This window comes from Hyaena hyaena, unplaced genomic scaffold, assembly GCF_003009895.1.
Source record: "Hyaena hyaena isolate Hyena2069 unplaced genomic scaffold, ASM300989v1 scaffold_131, whole genome shotgun sequence".
Classification (NCBI taxonomy): domain Eukaryota; kingdom Metazoa; phylum Chordata; class Mammalia; order Carnivora; family Hyaenidae; genus Hyaena; species Hyaena hyaena.
Window position 1 is genome coordinate 1,410,363 of NW_024080761.1, and position 19,743 is coordinate 1,430,105.

Sequence of the window (19,743 nt, forward strand, 5' to 3'; positions counted from 1 at the left end):
CGCGCTGGAGACGAGGGTGCAGGCCCTGGAGACGCACCAGCAGGCCGAGCTGGCCTCGCTCCGCGGCGAGAAGGAGCGGCTGCGGCGGCTGCTGGGCCGTCAGAGCGGCGCCCTCGCCGGCCTCGAGCGCAGCCTGCGCGCCGCCAGCAGCAACTCCAGCCTCCTGCAGCGCCAGCAGCGCCAACTGCTGGAGTCCGTGCAGCGCCTGGTGCGCGTCGTGGCCCAGAGCCCCGGTGAGCGAGCGGCGGCGGCGCGCCGGGGGCGGGGCGGGGCGCGCCGGGGGCGGGGCCGGGGGCGGGGCGCGCCGGGGGCGGGGCGTCCGGCTTACCCTCCAGGCTCCCTCGGGGCCTGGAAGCCACTGCGGGCAAGGCCCGTCCCCTAGTGACCACAAAGAAGAATAATGGGGAAGACCAGAGTCCCAGGAAGGACCAATCCAGACTCTACCCCCTAACTCCACGGGGGACCTTGGGCACGGACCTACCCCTTTCTTGGCCTCAGTTTCCCCCATCTATTTGTGAAAGTGATAATAATGACAAGGATTCCAGCAGCCCAGACTGACAGGTTTAGGTTCAAGGATCCACCCTCCATCCTCCCCTGCTTCGGCTCGCCCGTCCCCTCCCCCAGCCTCAGTTTCCTATCTGTGGAATGCAGAGATTGGACTCAGTGTTCCCCAAGGACTTCTCTCACCCTGTCGCCCTGGTCCCCAAACTCAGGAGAGTGAGACAGAAATGAGAAGGGAGAGCGATGCCAATCCGCCCCCCAGTTCTCACTGACTCCTGATGAGGCCCCCTTGGGGTGGCCACAGCATTGCTGGCTTCAGGAAATTACTGGCCGGCAGACCCTTATTGAGCACCCACTGTGTGCCAGGCCCAGCACTGCGTGCTGGGGACACGGCAGTAAACAGCACAGTCTTGCAGAAACACCCGGCTGCCTATCTCTGGGTCTCTAAGGGAAAGAGGAGGAAATGAGTATTTTTTGAGTGCCTACTATGTGCCACCGTGTGCCAGCAATGTTCTTGAAATTTCCAGTCCACAGAAGGCCTAAAAGGCGGTGCTGAGGAGACAGAACATTAACCGGAAGACAGGCAGGAGCCACGGGAAGGTTTTACACCCACTGGGACTAGGTTCTAGGAAGCTCAGTTGGGACCCACCAGGCAGTGGACAACGGCTGGGGGGTGGGGGTCGAGAAGGACCGAGGAGGGTGTTTCTACTGCTGCAGGGTCACCATATGGGAGGCCGGGAAGCCTTTAAGGCACGAGGAATCAAGCAATAGTGATGTGCTCCAGGCACTAAGCTGGCAGTGATTTAGGGCCAGAGGGTGGCAGTGGGGCTCCATCTAAGTGGGGCAGGCCCTGCTGGGTTTGGGGGATTTGAGGGCCCAAGGAAGCCACAGGCAGGAGAAGTGGATTCCTTCCAAACCATGAGATACGGAGTGACCCGAACCTGTCCCTGGCTTGTGCGTGCGTAGCCCTGGCAGCGAGGCTGCCGAAATTAGTCCCACATGTGGGTTTATTGTAGCTCAGCCCCAGACACAGGCCCAGGCCCAGTGCCTCTCCCCACAGCCTCACCACTACCCCAGGGTCCAGCTGTGACTCCGAGTCCACCTGCTGGTCTGGGTAGGAGGTTGTGTTGGGCGCCTGGCCTCTGGCACCCTTTGCCCAAATGCCCTGTGCCCCTGTCCTGCCGTCACCAGAGAAGGGCACTGTGGGTTGTGCCTCCTACCCAAAGGCGCTCTAAGGACTCCCTCGTAAGACCTAGAGAGAGGGAAGGCTCTGCCCACGCTCCCAGCTATGTGCCCTTGAGCCAGTTGCCTTATTCTTGGGCCTCGGTTGAGGGGGACATACCTCATTGGAGTTCACAGCCCAATTGCCTCTCCGAGAAGACTCCAGCAGGCTTGTCTGTGGCCTCCCTGGTTTGAGTCTTATCCTGTGCGGTCTCTGTTCCACGCTTCAGCCAGAGCACTCTTCCTCCGCTCAGGCTGGGCTCCTTCCTCATCCCGGCATTCAAGGCTCAGCTGGTCCTTGCTGAAACTCAACCCCATTCCTCTGTGAGCCTCCCTGGGTCAGCCTCGCCCTACTCCTGTCGAGTTCATCAGACAGCCAGAGCTCTCTCTGGCCTCAGCTCTGGTCTCATGGTGTGGGTGGTTTCCCCTCCCCGGCCTCCGCCACTTCTCCTCACCGCACCATCCCCTGCACACTCTGGGACTGTTCCCCCCGTGGGGCCCCCCACACATGCTGTTCCCTCTGCCTGGAACACGTTCTCCCTTCTCCTGGGCGATCCTGCTCCTTAACCAGATCCCAGCTCCCTCACCTCCTCTAGGAAGCTTTCTCAGGTCTAACACCTCACCCTGTCCCCAGCACCTTCCAGCCCGGAACATGGCAGGAAGTAGTGCCCACCCAGCCCCTCCCCTCTCTCCTTAGCTCACTTCCAATTGCTTTTGCTTTGTCACGTTGCAGCCTCCTCAAGGGCAGCTGAGCAGGTGTTCCAGGATTGTGCAGAGATCCAGCGCTACGGGGCCAATGCCAGTGGCATCTACACCATCCATGTGGCCAATATGACGGAGCCCAGGAAGGTTAGGGGACTCCCTGGGGGCTGAGGCTATCACAGGGCCTTGAGCTAAGGGCCTCCCTAACAGGTCACTACCCCTGTGTCCGCATCACCTTTGGGCCTCGTCCAACATCTGAGATACCAGAGAGGTGACATGACCCTACCTTCTGGAGCCCCTGCCCAGCCAGAGGTCAGAATGTGGGGTTAAAGCAGAAAGTCCCAGAGTTGGAAGTGCATCCTTCTGCATCTTCTCCAGACATGCTTTCAGTTGGAATGGCAGGAAATAGTGCTGTGTTGGTTACGGCAATGCTGGCAGAAAACAAACCCTGGAAATCCAGGGGCTTAACAAAAAGAAGTTTATTTCTAATTTTTAAAAAATTGTTTACCCTGTATTTATTTTTGAGAGAGACAGAGCACAGGCAGGAGAGGGGCAGAGAAAGAGGGAGACAGAGAATCTGAAGCAGGCTCCGGGCTCTGAGCTGTCTGGGGCGGGGCTCAAACTCACGAACCGTGAGATCATGACCTGAGCCAAAGTCGGGTGCTTAACTGACTGAGCCACCCAAATGCCCCACAAAGAAGTTCATTTCTAATAAACACATATAGTCTAGTTGAGTGCAGGTGTGGGGGGTCTGCTCCATGTGGGAAATTAGGGACGAGGGTCAATGGGGACCCCACTATCTCCAGGGAGTGTATCCATGGTTGTCCTGGGCTTTGAGGTCCAGTTATCAGATGATGAGGGGTCAAGGATACATGTGGATATCAGGAGGGAAGGTTTGGGGGCCAGGCCCGGAAGTGAAAGAGTAAGGAGAACAACTAGCCAGTCTTTGAACTTCCTAATTCCCTTTTCAATTCTCTTTGAATTCCTATGAATATGTATATATTCGTTTGTTTTCCGACTGTCTTTACAGTCTGCTGTAAACACACACCTGCTAAACTCCTCTTTTAACAGAGAGATCAGGCCCTCAATTTCTAGTTAGAACTTCAAGTTTTAGTTATATTTATTTTACAACTATTTGACTAAAAGCAAGTGTTGCTAGTTTTCAGTTTGTGGCACTGATAAGCTTTCCTTCTAAAATACATTTCATCTAAGTAAGTTTTTTTTTTAAGGGATGCTACTTTTAAGTAAATATTTTATATGAAATTCAGTAAATTCAGACATGGTGAAATTCTGGGAGGCAAAAGAGCTGGGCTCACACATCAGCATAATTTAGCCTCACTTGCCTTGAGAAAGTCCCTTCTCCTCTCTGGACCTCAGTTTCCCTTACTGCACCTTCTGCTACTCCTACAACAAATGCCACTATCTTCTCTCCCTGAGCAGGCTTCTACTTTCTCAGAGCCGCTCTCTCCATTGCCATTTCCACTTGTCTGCCTGTCAGGCCCATCATTATCCAAAGCCCTGTTCCAATGCTACCTCCTCTGAGAAGCCTTCTGGGATTGCCCAGTGACGACTCCTTAGGAGCTCTTCTTGTGGCTACACAAATGTTCATAATCAATAGACTGCCTACCCTATCAGAGCTTCCTCCAAACCAAGCCAGCCCTGAGGGTTGATTTATCCATGATTTGTCTCTCTCGACTAGTATGAGACCAGAGACCAAATGGGTCTTCACTGAACATTGAACATGTACTGAACTGGCTGGAAAAATAATATGTGAGCAAAAATTAGGCTGAAAGAAGAGATCATGATGGATGGTGAGCTCATTGAGAGAAAGACTCTTTCTGTCTTATCCATACTGGCATCCCCCGTGCCTTGAAGGGAGCTTGGTGTACAGCAGGTGCTCAGCAAATATTTGCTCACTGAATGTAATAACATTTCCTGAGTCTATGCTGTGTGCCAAGCATGTTACACCTGTCAGCATTCAATCCTTACAACAACCTTGCAATAATAGGGAGGGAAAAGCCTCCATTGACTTAGTTCCCAATATGCCCAGACTCTTTTCTTTAGATGACTCATTATACATAGTTCTCACATCAAGCCAACTTGCAGGTGAGAAACTGAGGCACAATGAGGTTAAGGTTCTAACACTTACATTGTACAAATGAGGAAAGGAAGGCTCTGAGAGGACATCGTTTGTCCACGACTTTAGAAAAATGATGACAGTAAGTGGGAAATGTGAACCTGGATATTTCTGATGCCCTTCACCACCAGGCTCAACTGCTGCTCTGTGAGATGGTCAGCCAAATCAGAATTGGGCTGGTCCAGACCTGCTTCTGACATCTCTCAGGGGCTTCCAGCTCCCCTCCCCCGCACCCCCCCCCACTCTTTGTTCCAGGTGTTCTGTGACATGGAGGCCAACGGAGGTGGATGGACTCTCATTCAACGCCGTGAGAATGGCAGTGTGAATTTCCAGCGGAACTGGAGAGATTACAAACAGGTAACACTGCTGCCCTGGAAAGGGACTTTTCAGCCCCAAAACCTGGGGCAGGTGGGCTGTAGGCAGGGCTCTAGGTTTGCCTTCAACCCTCCCCAGAAAAAAAAGAATCAACCCACCTAAAAGCAACCACCTTCAAACAGATTTTCCTAGTGCACAGTCACTGTCAGGGACTCCATCACCTGAAATTGAACTTCTTTTTGCAAGTTCTGACATCTTTCCTAAGAATAAAAGTTTAACTTTATTTTTTTGTTGGTGTAAAGATTATACATACATATTGCTTTAAAAAATTTTTCTAAGAATACAAAAACAGAACAGAGAAAAGTAATCTACCCTGCCTACCCCTGACTGCATTGATGAATGCCCTTATCTTTGCACACATATATAATCACATTTTCAGGAGAGATTCTTTCATATGGAATTGCTGGCTCAAAGACCCTGTGCATTTTACAAGATGAGAAGCAGTGCCCGACGGTCTTCCAATTGTTACACTAACTTTTGAATAAAGAATTGTTGGCGAGCTGACTTAAAAGCTCTTAAAGTTTCCACAAGCAAAAGAAATAGAAGAAGATACGTAGAAATGCAACGATATTTTTAGTTGTGTCTGCTTACTGTTCATTTGATAAATACTTAAAAATAAATACCAAATTAAGATATGAATGTCCTTGAGCCAGTTGAGCTTTAAGCAAATATTAAAATGGCAAAAAGAAATAGGATGCTCAGACGCAGAAATAGACGAGAGCTCTGAGTATCAACTTTTGGCCGAATCAGCAGTGAGGCAGAACGAAAATGGGTAGTGGGGCTTAAGCATTGCCCTGTCCTTGGTGCTGAATTATTGTTCTGGCCGAGGACAGGGTTCTCCTTGCCCTGGGGCGCTGATACCTACGGCGCTTAACTTTGAATTTCTCTGTGGCTGAAATTTTGCAGCAACTGCCATGTCACTGAACAAAGTTTGCTCTACAATTTATGCAGCTGATTAAAATCTTTCAATTTTTTATTGAGGTTCAACATACATGCAGCTAAGGGCACAAATCTCAAAGCGTAAGCTACTCAGTGGATTTTTACACATGTACCCACCGATGTGCCCACCGTTCAAAGCTAGATACACTGCCAGGACCACAGAAGTCCCCTTTGTGGCCCCCTGTGCCTCCTGTGTCCCAGTCAATACTCTCCCTCCCCCCAAAATGTAGCTGCTATTGTGACTTCTATCACAACAGATTAATTTTGCCTGTTCTTAAACTCCACAGAAATGTGATTTCAATGACTTTTAACAGAATTTACAGAATGTTCCAAAAATCTTAGAAGGTGGGGAACTCCCATCTCCAGGCCTGCCCACACTGTACTTTATGGACTTGGTCATTAGGCAAAGTGGTTTTGGACTAAGTGGCCCTGGAGGCTGGCCCAGCCTCCCATGGCAGCATGAAGCCCACCCCCACCCTTCACTCTCCACAGGGCTTCGGCGACCTGGCTGGGGAGCACTGGCTGGGCAATGAGGTGGTGCACCAGCTCACCAGCAGTGCAGCCTACTCTCTGCGCGTGGAGCTGCAAGACTGGGAAGGCAACGAGGCCTTTGCTCAGTATGAGCACTTCCAGCTGGGCAGCGAGGGGCAGTTGTACAGGTGGGCTGGGGGCCCAGGCTGGTGGGCGGGCTGGGGTGCGCGCTAAGGGCTGTGCAGTTTGCACCAAGGGTCAATCCCTGGGCGTCTCCTCTTCCTACCATCTGTCCCCCATTTGGGCGCACGTCACGGGATCTGGGGGCGGCCGGCTAACACTCAGCACGTCCCGGCCACTGGGTGGGGTGGAGAGGATGTCGCTGACTCTGCCATCCCAGGAGCAAGAAAGGGCCTTCTAAGGTCAGTCACCCCGAGTCAGCCATATTCCTGAGGCCCAGAATGGGGAGTCCAGCCTGTCCCCATGCCGTGGGGTAAGGTGGAAAGGTCCCTGGGCTAAGAATCAGGGAACCTGAGCTCATTCTGGCTCTGTTCCAGCTCGCTTTGTCAACTTGGGCAAGTCCAATGCTCTGGCTTCTCTGGACTTCTGTTTCTAAACTGCAGGATGGGCTTAAATATGAGTATAATGTAAAATCATCAAGGTCTCCACACCGCCCTCAGCCTGGTTCTTGGCTTTATTTAGGAAAGGAAATGAGCATTTGTTGAGCACCTATCACGTTCCAGGCATATTACTCCATATAATGCCTCCCACATCACTCTGAGGTAAACACTGCTGCACCTGCTTTACTGATGTGGAAACTGAGGCACAGAGCTTAAGTATCCTGTCCCAAGTTACAGGTGAGGTAGAGCTTAGATCTGAACTCAGGTCTCTCTGCTACCAAAACCCAGGGGGTTTCTACTACATGGTGTTGCCTCTCTGAGAAACTCAGGGTTCTTGAAGATAAGCCTGGGTCCTGGCTATCTTTGAACCAGGACAGAATTGAAATCATAGACTCACACTCACGAGTCTTCAAAGGATGTCACACATCACCTGGGGCTTCATATGATGCTAGAATCCCCTCCACAGCCACAGTCATCAGCCGGCCAGGCTGGAATGCCTCCACTGACAGGGAAGTCACTTCCTCCAAAGGAATCTCTGAGGGCTCTCTGTCTTCCTGCACTTTATGTCTAATTCCATCTCGGGGAGCTTTTCAATAATACGCCTCACCCACCCCTTTCTCTTCTGATTAAATGCCGTGGATCCTTGAGCTAAGTTGTTCTGACATCCTCCTTATAGGACCCAATCTGATACTAGTCCTCCTTAAACTGCAAGGTTTAGAGCTAAATGAACCTGGGTCTGGGCGAGGCAGGGCTAGGCTGGATGGTGCCCTCTCCGCTACTCCTTAAGCTGACCAGTGAGTAACCACAACAACCTGCTGACTCCTATTCAAGCCACTAAAGCCAAGGCTTGAGTCCTGACTCCGTGCCGATCTCCCTCAGTGATCCTGAAGAAGTGCCTCCACTTTCTCATCTGTAAAATGGGTGCCCTAGGTGTACCTACATCATTCAAAGTGCGACGAAGCTCAAATGAGATACTGCACTTAGAGCATTAACACAGTGCCTGGCACTTAGTAAATGCTCAGCAAGTAATATAATTGCTGACCCCAAGGTAGCCGTTCACACACGTGGCTCGCCTGCTCGACATGAGTTCACTGCTGTTCCTATCCCCGTTGCTTCATTCCCAGTCCAGTGGGTCCCGTGTGTGCCTGGGGTTGAGGATGCCCACAGGCAGTCCCACACTTCTGGGAAGACAGTAGCTGCCTGTGGGGGAAACACAGGGGGCCTAGAGATGCTTGTGCGAACAGGGAGGACTCCTTGGAGGAGGTAATGCCTATAAAGGGTAGGCATCCTCCAGACAAAGAGAGAAGAGGAAGGGCATCTCAGACGGTGGAGATGTTTTGAAAAGAGGCAGAGAGAGGTCCATCCAGCTGGCCCCAGATTCCCCAAACCTGAGCAAGTCTCTCTCAAGATCATAAAGAAGAGTTCTCGCTCTTTCAGGAAAGGCTTGGGAGCCTGGGGGGTGGGGGAGGGACGGGGAGGCGGAGATCCTAGAAAATACAGAGAAACACAAAAACTGCCAGAGAAGAGCTGAGGAGAGAGTGACAGACAGATGCTGGTCCCAGGGCCCCCACCATAGGGTCAGCTGACTGCTGAGGTGGGGAGGATCCCCACAGGGAAGCCCAGAGGCAGGAAATTGTAGGTGTCAGGGGTGGGAAGGCCACCCTTATTTGTCAGACACAATAACGAGGGCCTTCCAGGGGCGCCTGGGTGGCTCAGTCAGTTGAACATCCGACTTCAGCTCAGGTCACGATCTCACCATGTGTGAGTTTGAGCCCCGCATCGGGCTCTGTGCTGACAGCTCAGAGCCTGGAGCCTGCTTCAGATTCTGTGTTCCCCTCTCTCTGCCTTCTCTCGTGGTCTGTCTCTCTCAGTCTCTCAAAAATGAATAAACATTAGGGGCGCCTGGGTGGCTTAGTCGGTTAAGCGTCCGACTTTCACTTAGGTCATGATCTCGCGGTTCGTGGGTTCGAGCCCCGCGTCGGGCTCTGTGCTGACTGCCAGCTCAGAGCCTGGAGCCTGTTTCAGAGTCTGTGACTCCTTCTTTCTCTGACCCTCTCCTGCTCACACTGTCTCTCTCTCTCTCTCTCTCCTAGAATAAATAAAACATTAAAAAAATTAAAAAAAAAAAAGAATAAACATTAAAAAAAAAAACAAAAAACCACAAGGGCCTTCTAGAGCCTGACTAAGGCGCATGCGTAAGCCTGCAAGTGACCCACAGGGAGGGAGGAAACAGGAGGCACAGCCAAGGCACAGGCACACACAGACACCAGACACACACCCAGATCTGATCACAAGTGCGAGATACACAGAGATGCACAGGGGTGTGCACCGACACACGTGTACTTGTGGAGGGGCTCACTGCACCTCCGGGGCACACACATAGGCCCACAGAGTGCACAGACTCACACAGTGCACAGCTATGCAAACAAGCACAGACACACCCAGACATACGTGCAGAGGGGCTTCACAGAAGCCCCCGCAGGTGACACACGCGTAATTCCGGACACAAAGACAGATTCCAGAGCACGAACTTGGACCCACCATAGGAACCGCTCCACAGACTCAAAACAAACACACACCGACGCCCACAGGCATGAAGAACTGCATCCAAACGCTCACAGCTATAGATGCGCAGACCCACCCACAGATCCACGGACACACAGACAACATACCTCATGTGTCCAACTTGGGGATTCCCAGAGACCCGTGTGTTTGGGTTCTCCAGCCTCGAGCCATGAACCATGTTCAAAATGCGTCTGGACACTGGGCCACGTGGGGCTTCCTGGTCCCCAGCAGTCTCAAGCTCCCCTTTCTGGTTCCCATGGGGGAGGGGAAGGGAGGCAGAGACTGAGCTGAGGACTTGGAGACAGTAGGGAGGCCAGTGCTGCTGGAGGGACCCTGTGAGGCCAGTCGCCTTCGTCTGGCCCTGACTCCACCCACCTCAGGCTGAATGTCACCCCAAACCTCAGCCAGAGCTGCAAGCCTGACCTTGAACTGACTTCACTGAGGCCTCAAGGGGAGGCTATAATGGCCACAAAGAGAAACTGGGATGATAGGAGCTCATGGGCCAACCTGTCTGTGTCTGTCCCCACCCCTGGGAGCCCTGGCCAGATAGGCCTCTTTCCAGGGGGGGTTCAACCCCAGTCACGCGAGCCCCAGGTTGTGTGTTTAAGGCCCCGAGGGCCATGCCCTTGCCTCATCGCAGACAGGCGGCGCCCATGGTGGGAGGCACAGGGACTGAGATAAGCCATGTGCCCAAGCCCCACGTTCCCTCCTCATGCCATCAGGGGCATCTCCCAGGCCCTGCCCTGGGGGAGCCAGACCTTCCCTGAGCTGCACTGGCCGCCTCTGGCGTCCATTTTTCTCCACCCGTAGGACCGTCTTCGTGGTTCTCAAAATGGGTCCATGCCGCAGCTGCCTGTGCCAGCCACCTGCCAAGGGCTGGGAGCACAGGGACAGATGATAGCAAGCACTCAATGTGCTGGGCATTTACCATGCGCCCGCCCTGCCCTGCACCCCTCACACAGCGAAGTCATTGGGCCACAGTAACCCAACCAGGGCGCCGCTGTTAAGATTACCATTGTTACCATTTTAACAGACGGAGAAACTGCAGCTGACAGGTGCCCAAGGTCATGCCGCTGGAGACTGACAGGGCTGGGATTCGGATCCAGGCATTCGATCCCCAGACCTCACGGTCATCCTCCCCACACAGGCCTGGACATGCCCAACGGGACCTCCCAGCCTGGCAGAGACATAGAAACCCTCCCCAGCTGGCTGCAGATGTACGCGCCACAGGGCTGGGGGTGCCCCGGGGCGCCGAGCCGTGGAGGCTGATGTGGTCAGGGAAGGCTTCCTGGAGGCGGTGGGCTGAGGTTGCAGAATGGTCAGCTGGGGAGGAAATCGCACACAGCTCCCAAGGCAGGCCACGCTGGGCTGGCATCTGGTTCTCACCCTCTCTCGTTCTGAGGCCCGGACAGGCTTCTATGGTGCTCAGGATCTGTTTCTTCATCTGTAAAATGGGAATAATAGGGTGTGGCGAGGATGGAGCAAGAATGAGTTCACCCATGTATGGTGCTTTGAACAATGCCCAGTGCACCGTAGATGTTCAAAAACTGGTAGCCATCGTCTTCATTATCATTGTTGCTTTGATCATTCTCACTCTTGTCCAAGACTCAGGTTCAGTGAGGTGAGGGAGGCCTGGCACACAGTGGGTGCTCTGTTCCCAGGAGTCAGCAGACAGGGAGGGTAATGGGGGGGAGGGAAGATAGCCCAAGCACCCTACGCTGGGGCGCCCTTCACCCCAGAACAACCAGAGAGGCGCCCCAGCCTAGGACAAAACCTCTTGGGGAAGCCGTTCTTTAAGCAGCCCCATCCTAACTCTGGACCCCTCTCCCATCACCACCTCCTGGTGGCCTCCAGGCTTTCTCTGAGTGGATACAGCGGTTCAGCAGGGCGCCAGAGCAGCCTGGTCCTGCAAGGCACCAACTTCAGCACCCGAGATGCCGACAACGACAACTGCCTCTGCAAGTGTGCCCAGATGCTGTCCGGAGGTGGGTGCAGCGGGGCTCAGGCCTGGCTCTGCCCCACCCATCCCTTCCCCCACCAAGACCTCAAGGTTCCCTCAGGGTCTCAACTCATCCTAACACAGGCGCTACCAGCTTTCCTCTGAAACTGGGCAAGGGGAACACAGAGGGTGGGGTCCCACCCCCGGGCCTGAGAATCCGCTCCCCAGGCTGAGCAGGACCAAGATGGGGACACCCGGGCGTGGGGGACAGAGGGGCGGCTCCCCGCCACACCTGGCTCAGGCATGTTCCTGGGCGTGGGGGACAGAGGTCAGAGAGCGGGAGATGGGGTGAGTAGGAGGGACAGAGATAGGAGGAGAGACGTCCTGAGATGCAGAGACAGAGATAAGAGGGACATCAGGACATAGAGACACAGAGCAGTGGAGACAGAGAGTCCATGAGAACGGAAGTCCAGGGGGCGAGATGGAGAGAAGAGGTGCAGACCACCGAAAGACAGATGGAAACACCATGTGAGAGACAGACCCAGAAAAGCAGGGCAACAGAGACCAGAGAGAGAGAGACAGAGACTTCAGACAGAGTCCCACAGAGAGACAGACACAAGCTGGGGACCATCCAGGTGCCGCCCTCCAGAGGCCACAGGCTGAGCAGAGGGTCCGGGAGTCTCCCTCCCACCCCCGTGCCCATCCCACCCTGCCCATCGCCTCCCTGGAGGAGGCAGCAGCCCTGATTAGTCCCCGGGGCAGAGGGCCTCCCCCAGCCCACCGGCTGGCCCCCACCTCCCCAAAGCGTCTTCCCCTCCCTCTGCCAGGATGGTGGTTTGACGCCTGCGGCCTCTCGAATCTCAACGGCATCTACTACCCAGCTCGCCACCACGTGCGCAAGCTCAACGGCATCCGCTGGCACTACTTCCAGGGCCCCAGTTACTCGCTGCGGGCCACTCGCATGATGGTGCGTCCCGTGGGTGGCTAATAAGCAGCCACGCCCGGAGGCCCTACCCACATGAAGAGCCGGGACTTGGAATCCCCCAGACAAGCTGGACCCAAACACGGGACACAGTGCCAGGGTGTTGTCCTGGGCCCCCTGGCCCCCTGAGCCAGCCGTCCTTGCCCAGGAGTCCAGAGGCTCAGCGGCCCCCGTTTCCCTCAAGTCGTAACATGGTGGCTGTTGTAGGGATCCTGACTCTACAGCGTCCCTCTTTCCTCTTCCCTTCTGTCTCCTGCAGGGGTGCCCAGCCAGCTTGAGGGTCACAATACCCTGAGTGAGCTCAGAACAGACCTAACTTAGGTTCTCAAAGAAATAACAGGACTCCAGTCCCCTTCTCCTAGGTCCTAGCATCTGAAGCCCAGACCTGGTCTCTTGGGGGCTTCAGAAGATCTAAGGGGGATTCCCTTACCCCCAGCACGTCCTAGAATATGTTCCAGAGAGAACAATTCAGGCTCCCCTCGAAAAGTACCTATGGTCAAGTGAGGGAGGGAGACACCCAGTTAAATCAATATGAATGGGCATTCTTAGCTGCAGGACCTGTCAGAGCCTTTAATGTGGCCGTATGCCTTCTGACTGCCTCTGAAGGAGTCAGAATGGGCAGCTTTCTCCAAATGTCCCTGTTTGAAAACAGGCCTCCGTTGATCCCAGACCGTTTCTCGGGGCCATAGATGCCCTTGGAAAAAGTTGGTCGAGTGTGGCAAGGAGCCCCGGAGCTCCACCACCACACCCCTGTCTGCACTCACTCACTCTGGCTACGAGAGCCACCGTGAGGGTCTCGATCAGCCTCTAAAAACAACTGGAAGACGCTTTGGGTTGAAAGAAGACACACGCCACCCCTGAAGAAGGGTCTAGAACTAAGTTTCCGATCCGTGCTCTGGGCCAGGGTCCTGATCCAAAGGCGATGCCGCCCGCAGCTGGGGGCTTGCGAGGGGTGGGAGTGTAGGGCAGAGCCAGCCTCCACCTGGGCCCGGGCTGCTCACAGACTTCCTTCGGAGGACAGGGTCAGAGAGGGGCCGCGCACCCCCTCACTGTGTCACCCTCCTCGGTCTCGAGGCCACCACAATCCTGCCACCTGCAGCCAAACCCCAGGCCAGCCCAGACCGACCTGCTCTTCCATTAAGGGAACGCCTCTGTCTTCAGAAGGCTTTCTGCTGGATGAGGCTGGGGTGGTGGAAATGGGGGCCCTTGCCCCGCTTGCCCTTGACCGGGGGCTCAGCCAGCCCCCTGAGCAAATCCCATGCAGATCAAGGCTGATCTCTTTAGAAACAAGGAAGGGTGTGGTTGCCAGTGGGGCATTTCAGGCGAGGGTGGGGAAGGGTCCTGCTCAGAAACCTTCTAGTAGCCCCACACAGCATTTGCTCGGTAGGCCTTTATTTAACATCTACTGTGTGCCGCGTCGTGTTGTGGGCAGGGCTCTGGGGCTGGATGGACCTGCTCCAGCTCTTGGACTTGAGGCTAGTGGCTCAGCCTCTCAAGGCCTCGGTTGTCGTGTCTGTGAAATGGAGAGGAAACCCCCTCCTGGCTGGGCTGTGGCAAGGAGGTGATGAGATCATGTATGTCAGTAACAGAGCCTGACATGAGCAGGTGCCTAATAAATGTTAGTTCCCAGAGAGGTTAAATGGGGTGAGGAAGTCCACCCCTCATGCGTGCCCCAGCTACTTTCGGGCCCAGGTAAGGTGAGCGTGCATTTCTGAATCCATGGCGTTTATCTGTGTGCTGCAGAGTTTGCCGGCCAGGGTGAGCCGGAGAGGAGATGGGGGCAAAGCTGTGAGCCCTCCTCCGGCGGGCGCTGAAGGCCTCGCACATCCCCTTCCTTCCTCCTCCATGCCAGGACTCACCAGCACAAGGGATAGAAACCTTATCCAAAGGAATGGATTGACTCACATACCAGCAAGTCTAGGGATGGCTTCAGGCGTAGCTAGATCTAGGATGTCCCTCTTCACCGCTCAGCCCTGTACCTGCCATGTTGACTTCACTCTCCATCAGGCTTTCTCCTGAAGGTGGCCCCGGCAGCCCTGGGCTCGTGGCCTCCCTGCTGAGTACCCCTAAGACAGACAGTTTCCCCGTCCCAGTGATTCCAGCAAGGGCAAGATTTTCTCCCCCAGGACTGGTCCTTCAGTGCCCATTGCTGCACTTAACACTGTGAGTCTGAGTGACCAGACCTGGTTACCCGATGATGCCCAGAACTGGGGTCAGGCTCACCCAAGTCATGTGGGCTAGCAGTTTCCAGGCACTGTTTCCAGAAGAAGCGATGCTGGACAGACCAGAGCCGGTGATCGCTTTTCCCCTGTCCATCTCTCTGACCCCCATTTCCCCTCTCTCCGTCTCTCACCTGGCCCCAGGCTCCAGCTCATCCCCAGGTTGGCCCAAACTATCGAGGACACAGCTGTGTCCCGCCCGGGGATGTCAGACCCTCGTTTGCTGTCCTACCTATGTCCCCGGGGCAGAGTCCCTGGCCCTCTCTGAGCCTCTGTTTCCCATTTGTACAATAAGGACAGAGGCCCTGCCGACCTCTGAAAGTCCCCTGACAGTGATGCCGACCCACAGTGGCTGTAGACACGCCCAACGGAGGGACACTGGGCAGCCCAAGGGCCCTATGGGGGTGTGGCTGGTGTGGCCTTGGCCCTGGCTCCACCTCCTGGGGGCCACCCACTCATAGGAAGTGGCTTCTAGGATGTCTGAATCGGCAGGTCCTTATGCAGAACCACATCCAGAATCACCGCTCCCTATATCAGATCCGCATTCTCCCCATTTTAGTCATGAGGCAATTGGTGCTCAGAGAGGGAGAGAATTTCACCCAAGGTGGCACAGCCAATCACCACCAATCATCTATGAGCTGCCTCCCTCACCCAGGCCTCTCTGAGGCTTCCTGGCACCAACCACGAAACCACTGGGGCAGTGTCCCCTCCACTTACTTCAAGGACTAAAGGAACTCTCTGGAAAGTTCTCCAAGACCAGTCAGCCTTTATCACTGGTACCTGATAGGTCGCAGTGGAGCCACGTTGGGCAGATCACATTGTTCCCAAGATCTCTGCGTGTCCCCGGCAAAAGCAGTTTCCATACTGACAGAGAGAGTTCACTGTGCACCCCCACAGATGACAGCCACGGCCGAGGTAATAGGTGGCCCTCTGCAGGGAGCAAGGGAGCAGCCAGCATCAGGACAGTTTGTCTTGGTGGCTGGGGGGCTCTGACCCCATTTTCCAGATTTTCCTTTCCCTGGGTTTCTGTGTGAGTCCTCTCCCCTCCCATTTCACGATGCTTCCGAAAGCCAACAGCGTTGCCTTGGCAACAACAGTATCAGCATCTTTTGGAGAATGGAGTCTGGTCCAGGCCACCTCCAGGATAAATGTGTTACTTTCCGGTGTTAGATTAACACTGAATTTCTCAACTGAGGCTCTCACATGTCACGAGGTCAGGGATGTCCAATGGCCATTAGCATCGGACACATTCCTGCCTTACCCTGTGAGACCTCCCTGAGCCTCCCTTCCCCTCACCTGCCCAGTGGGGAGACTGGAGCCCAGCACAAGGGAAATCACGTAAATGCCACGTGATGGTGGCCATCCAGGCCTGGAACGTTCACTCATGTAGTTATTCATTCACGCATCGGTTCATTTATTCACATAGCATAGTAGGTGTCAAGGATCCGCCAGGGTCAAGGCCAGGCTGCGTGATGGGAGTAGAGCCAACAAGAGTCCGGTGCTCACGGAACTTAACAGGCTGAGAGACTGGCCCAAACCAAAAGAAAATTTTTTTTAGTTTGTAAAACTGAATTAATAATATATTGCAAAAAAGGGAAATAAATGGGAGGCAGACATAGATTATAGAGGGTCCAGCTTCAGGTGATCAGGGAAAGCCCTCTCTGAAAAGGTTGTGCCTAAACTGAGGACTAACACAGCGAGAGAGAGGCAGCCAGGGAAGAGTAAGTTCACTAGGGGGAACAGCAATTGCAAAGGCCCTGCGGTGATCATGAGGAATGACAAGGGGACCGGGGTGGCAGGGGCCACAGTAAGCAAGGGGGGACAGCGTGCCCCCCAACCCAGCACTTACATCAGAGATCACGCCTCCCCCCGTGCCCGCCAAGGACTGAATCCAGCCACCACTCTGCCCGAGTCTCTGTGGAGCGGGGGCAAACCCCTGGCTCTCTCTAGACCTGTTTTCCGGTCTGTAAAATACAGGAGAGAGACCACCCCTGTCTGAAAGTCATCCAGACCCGGCTATTGTATCAATCTGAGTCAAGGGTCTAGTTGGGTCCACTGCCCTGCACTGGGTGCCCGTGGAGGCATCGGAAGGAGGAAGAGAAAATGAGGAACGTGCCCTTGGGCTGAATGGAAAGTTGGGAGTGTCCCCGACCCAGGGTCAACCAAGGGGAACTTGGGTCGGAACACAGGGCACTGACCGTGTACCTCCTTCGTGCTAGTTTTACATGCACCATCTCTGAATCCCAATGGGTTCCAATATGACCCCATTTTACAGATGTGGAAACAGAGGCTCAGAAAAGTAAAATGCCTTGCATATGGCCACATGGCAACTTAGGGTACGAGCCAGGCTGCTGTAGCAGATAGACCCCAAAATTCAGTGAGTTAAATATTTTTCCTCCATGTAAGTCTGGAGCTGATCAGCCCATGGCCGGTGGGCACCTTTGCCCTCTCTGGCCAGGGCACCTTCACCCAAAGGTGCAGGAAGGGAAACGGTTTGTCCAGCATGGCTCCCCCTCCGACACCTGCGCTCTCACCCCAGACTCCCCTTTTGCTCAGAATATCCCAGCAGTCTCGCTATAGGGCTCCATCTCCAGGTGCACTCCCTCCTCGCCTATAGTCATGGCATTCCCCCTGCCTGGAACCTTCCGTAGCTCCCCGGTACCCCGTGCTCAGCCTGCAGTCGGGGCTGTTCACCACCTCGCTCAGTCCTTCTCCAGCCCCATGTCTGCTCTGTTCTTACACTGGAGCTCGGAGGCTGTGGGCCTGATGAATTCCTTCCAAGGAGGAAAGCGTCCTGGAGGAATTGCCCATTTCCACTGGACTTTTATGTCCCTGTGGCCCAGCTCGCGGGAGCTACTCTCCATAAGTAACAGAGTGTATCGGTTCAGCCCGTCAGTTCTGCAGAGAGCCAGGCCCGAGTCCACTCCTGCTCTGCACAAGATAATTTAAGAGCCTCCAGTCCCTGAGAGGGCCCAGTACGTTGTGAGGCACCGAGCACACAGCCTGCACATGGTAAGCTCTCTGTGATCTTGTCTCCAATTCTTTCCCTCTACCAGGCCCCTCATGAAAACTTCCTTTAGATTATCCACAGACCCCCCACAACGACCTATGGGATAGGGACTATTATCTCTCCGTTTTCCAAACAAGGGAACTGAGACCCAGCAAGTAAAGTCAGTTGGCCAAAGTCACTCAGCAAGATTCTACAGAGGTGGCTCTGGACCCCCATCACCTGCTCCACGGCGTGCTTCACCTAGATCTTCCCGGCCCTGTGACCAAGACTAAAGGAAAATCAATAAATACATAACCAGTTGCCAGGCTGGAGCTGGCAGGTGCTCGAAGCAGACACAGGACAGTGAAGGGCCGCTGTCCCTGCTTGGCCCCCCTGGGGCCAAGACAGGACCTTCCTTCCTGCTTCTGACTTCCCGACTCCCTGTCCCAGCTTCAGCACTTGGCCACGGGCTCACCGCCCCTCAAATCTTTACTGAGGAAGGTTTTGCTTCTTTCCCTGTCCATCTCCCTGGCCTTCCCGCCGTGGCCCGGGCAGGGGAGGGACAGGGACAGGCTGCTTTCATCTGAGCACCCAGAAGCCTCCTGGCTGAGGCCTCTCACCTCCATCTTCACCTGCACCTTGGTGTCTGGGAGAGGTGTCAGGACCACAGCCGCCCACGTGGGCCTGTGTCCACAAATCAGGAGACTTGCCATCTCTGGACCCCACTCTCCTCATCCATAAAATGGGAATGAGCAGCCCAGTTCTGATTGCTTCACAGGCATGACTCAAATAAGATGGTCCCTTCCCTCAACAAGTATTTATTAACTACTACATGCCAGCAACAGTGCTAGGCGCTGGGAACACGGCCATGAACAAGACAGACCGACGCTTGCTCTAAGGTGCTTGTAGTCTGGGGTAGTTGGAAAGAGACAGAAATTCAATAAAAATTAACCAAACAACCTAAAGTACAATGAATGTGGGTTCTAATGACACCAACTAGTTGGGGAGGCATCCTTATAGGACAAGGAGGAGTTAGGTGAAGAGGAAAAGAGGGCTCCAGGCAGCGACAACAGCACATGCAAAGGCCCTGGGGCTGGCCAAGGGGAAAGCTCCAGGGAAGGGTTAGAAGCCAAAGGTCTGGTAGGGGCTGAGGTAGGTGGGCCCTTGAGGGCCAGACTGAGAAGGTGACACAGAAGATATTGGTCTAAACAGCATGAAGCCAGTGCCAGGGTGTAAACCAGAGCTCATAGGCTTCCCCATTCACCAATGTGATCCTTAGCCTTGAGCCAGTGGCTTGCCCTCTCAGAACTTGGGTTTCCACTCCTGGGGAGATCGAGATTGTGATACCTATCTTGCCAAGGTATTTGAAGTTTGGAGAAAATCTATCTACTGTACATGAAAGACCTGTCCCGACCTAAAAGACTACTTTATAAATGACGTCTGCTATTATTTGCAACGCAGCCTTTGTCATTGCTTCAGCTTGACAGCAGACAAGTGGGGGTGGACCTCCAAAGGTTTGGGGGAAGGTTTTTAACTGACAGAAGCCAAGCCATGCCTTTGTTCTTTTCTTCTTGTTTGAGAAGGGACCCCAGGGTTACACAGGAACCTAGTTTGAGAACAATAACCCGACAGAAAGGCAAAGGAGCATCTAACAAACCTGATATCCATGCAACGGGCTCTGTTGACTAGAACAGAAGCCAAGCAGTAGAGAACATATGAGTCCCCAACAGGCAAGGACATGAAGAGTGGTGAATTCATACATGGACGTGAGAAGGGGCTGTGAGGGCAGCTTTTAGGAGATGAGAACTGTTTGTTTCCTTGACCCTATGAGGATTACAAGCACACGTTCAGTTTGGGAGAATGCATCAGGCTGTATCTTCCTGTGTCCATTTTTCTCTGTGTGTGTCTCTCTATGTACATAGGTATGTCAGGGAGGGGAGATTATACATGTACGGATGTAAATCCAAAGCTATGTGGGGAGGAAATAAGAGTTTGGAGAGGAGCCTGGCAAAAAGCTCACAGAAGCACATATGCATTTGCCCTCTGACATGGTAATCTTCATTTCTACCAATCTGCCCTGAAT

At 54.1% G+C, this 19,743-nt stretch overlaps 1 protein-coding gene across 1 annotated transcript in view; it reads left to right on the forward strand.

Moving 5' to 3' along the window:
* Positions 1-12,668, forward strand: part of ANGPT4 (angiopoietin 4) — a 38,712-nt gene extending 26,044 nt beyond the window's left edge. Inside the window, exons 4-9 of the mRNA XM_039237755.1 lie at positions 1-233; positions 2,456-2,571; positions 4,817-4,918; positions 6,368-6,534; positions 11,386-11,516; positions 12,298-12,668. Of these exons, the coding sequence (XP_039093686.1) occupies positions 1-233; positions 2,456-2,571; positions 4,817-4,918; positions 6,368-6,534; positions 11,386-11,516; positions 12,298-12,458 (910 nt within the window). The 3' untranslated portion in view covers positions 12,459-12,668. The remainder of the gene's footprint in view (positions 234-2,455; positions 2,572-4,816; positions 4,919-6,367; positions 6,535-11,385; positions 11,517-12,297) is intronic.
* Positions 12,669-19,743: the final 7,075 nt, after the last annotated feature.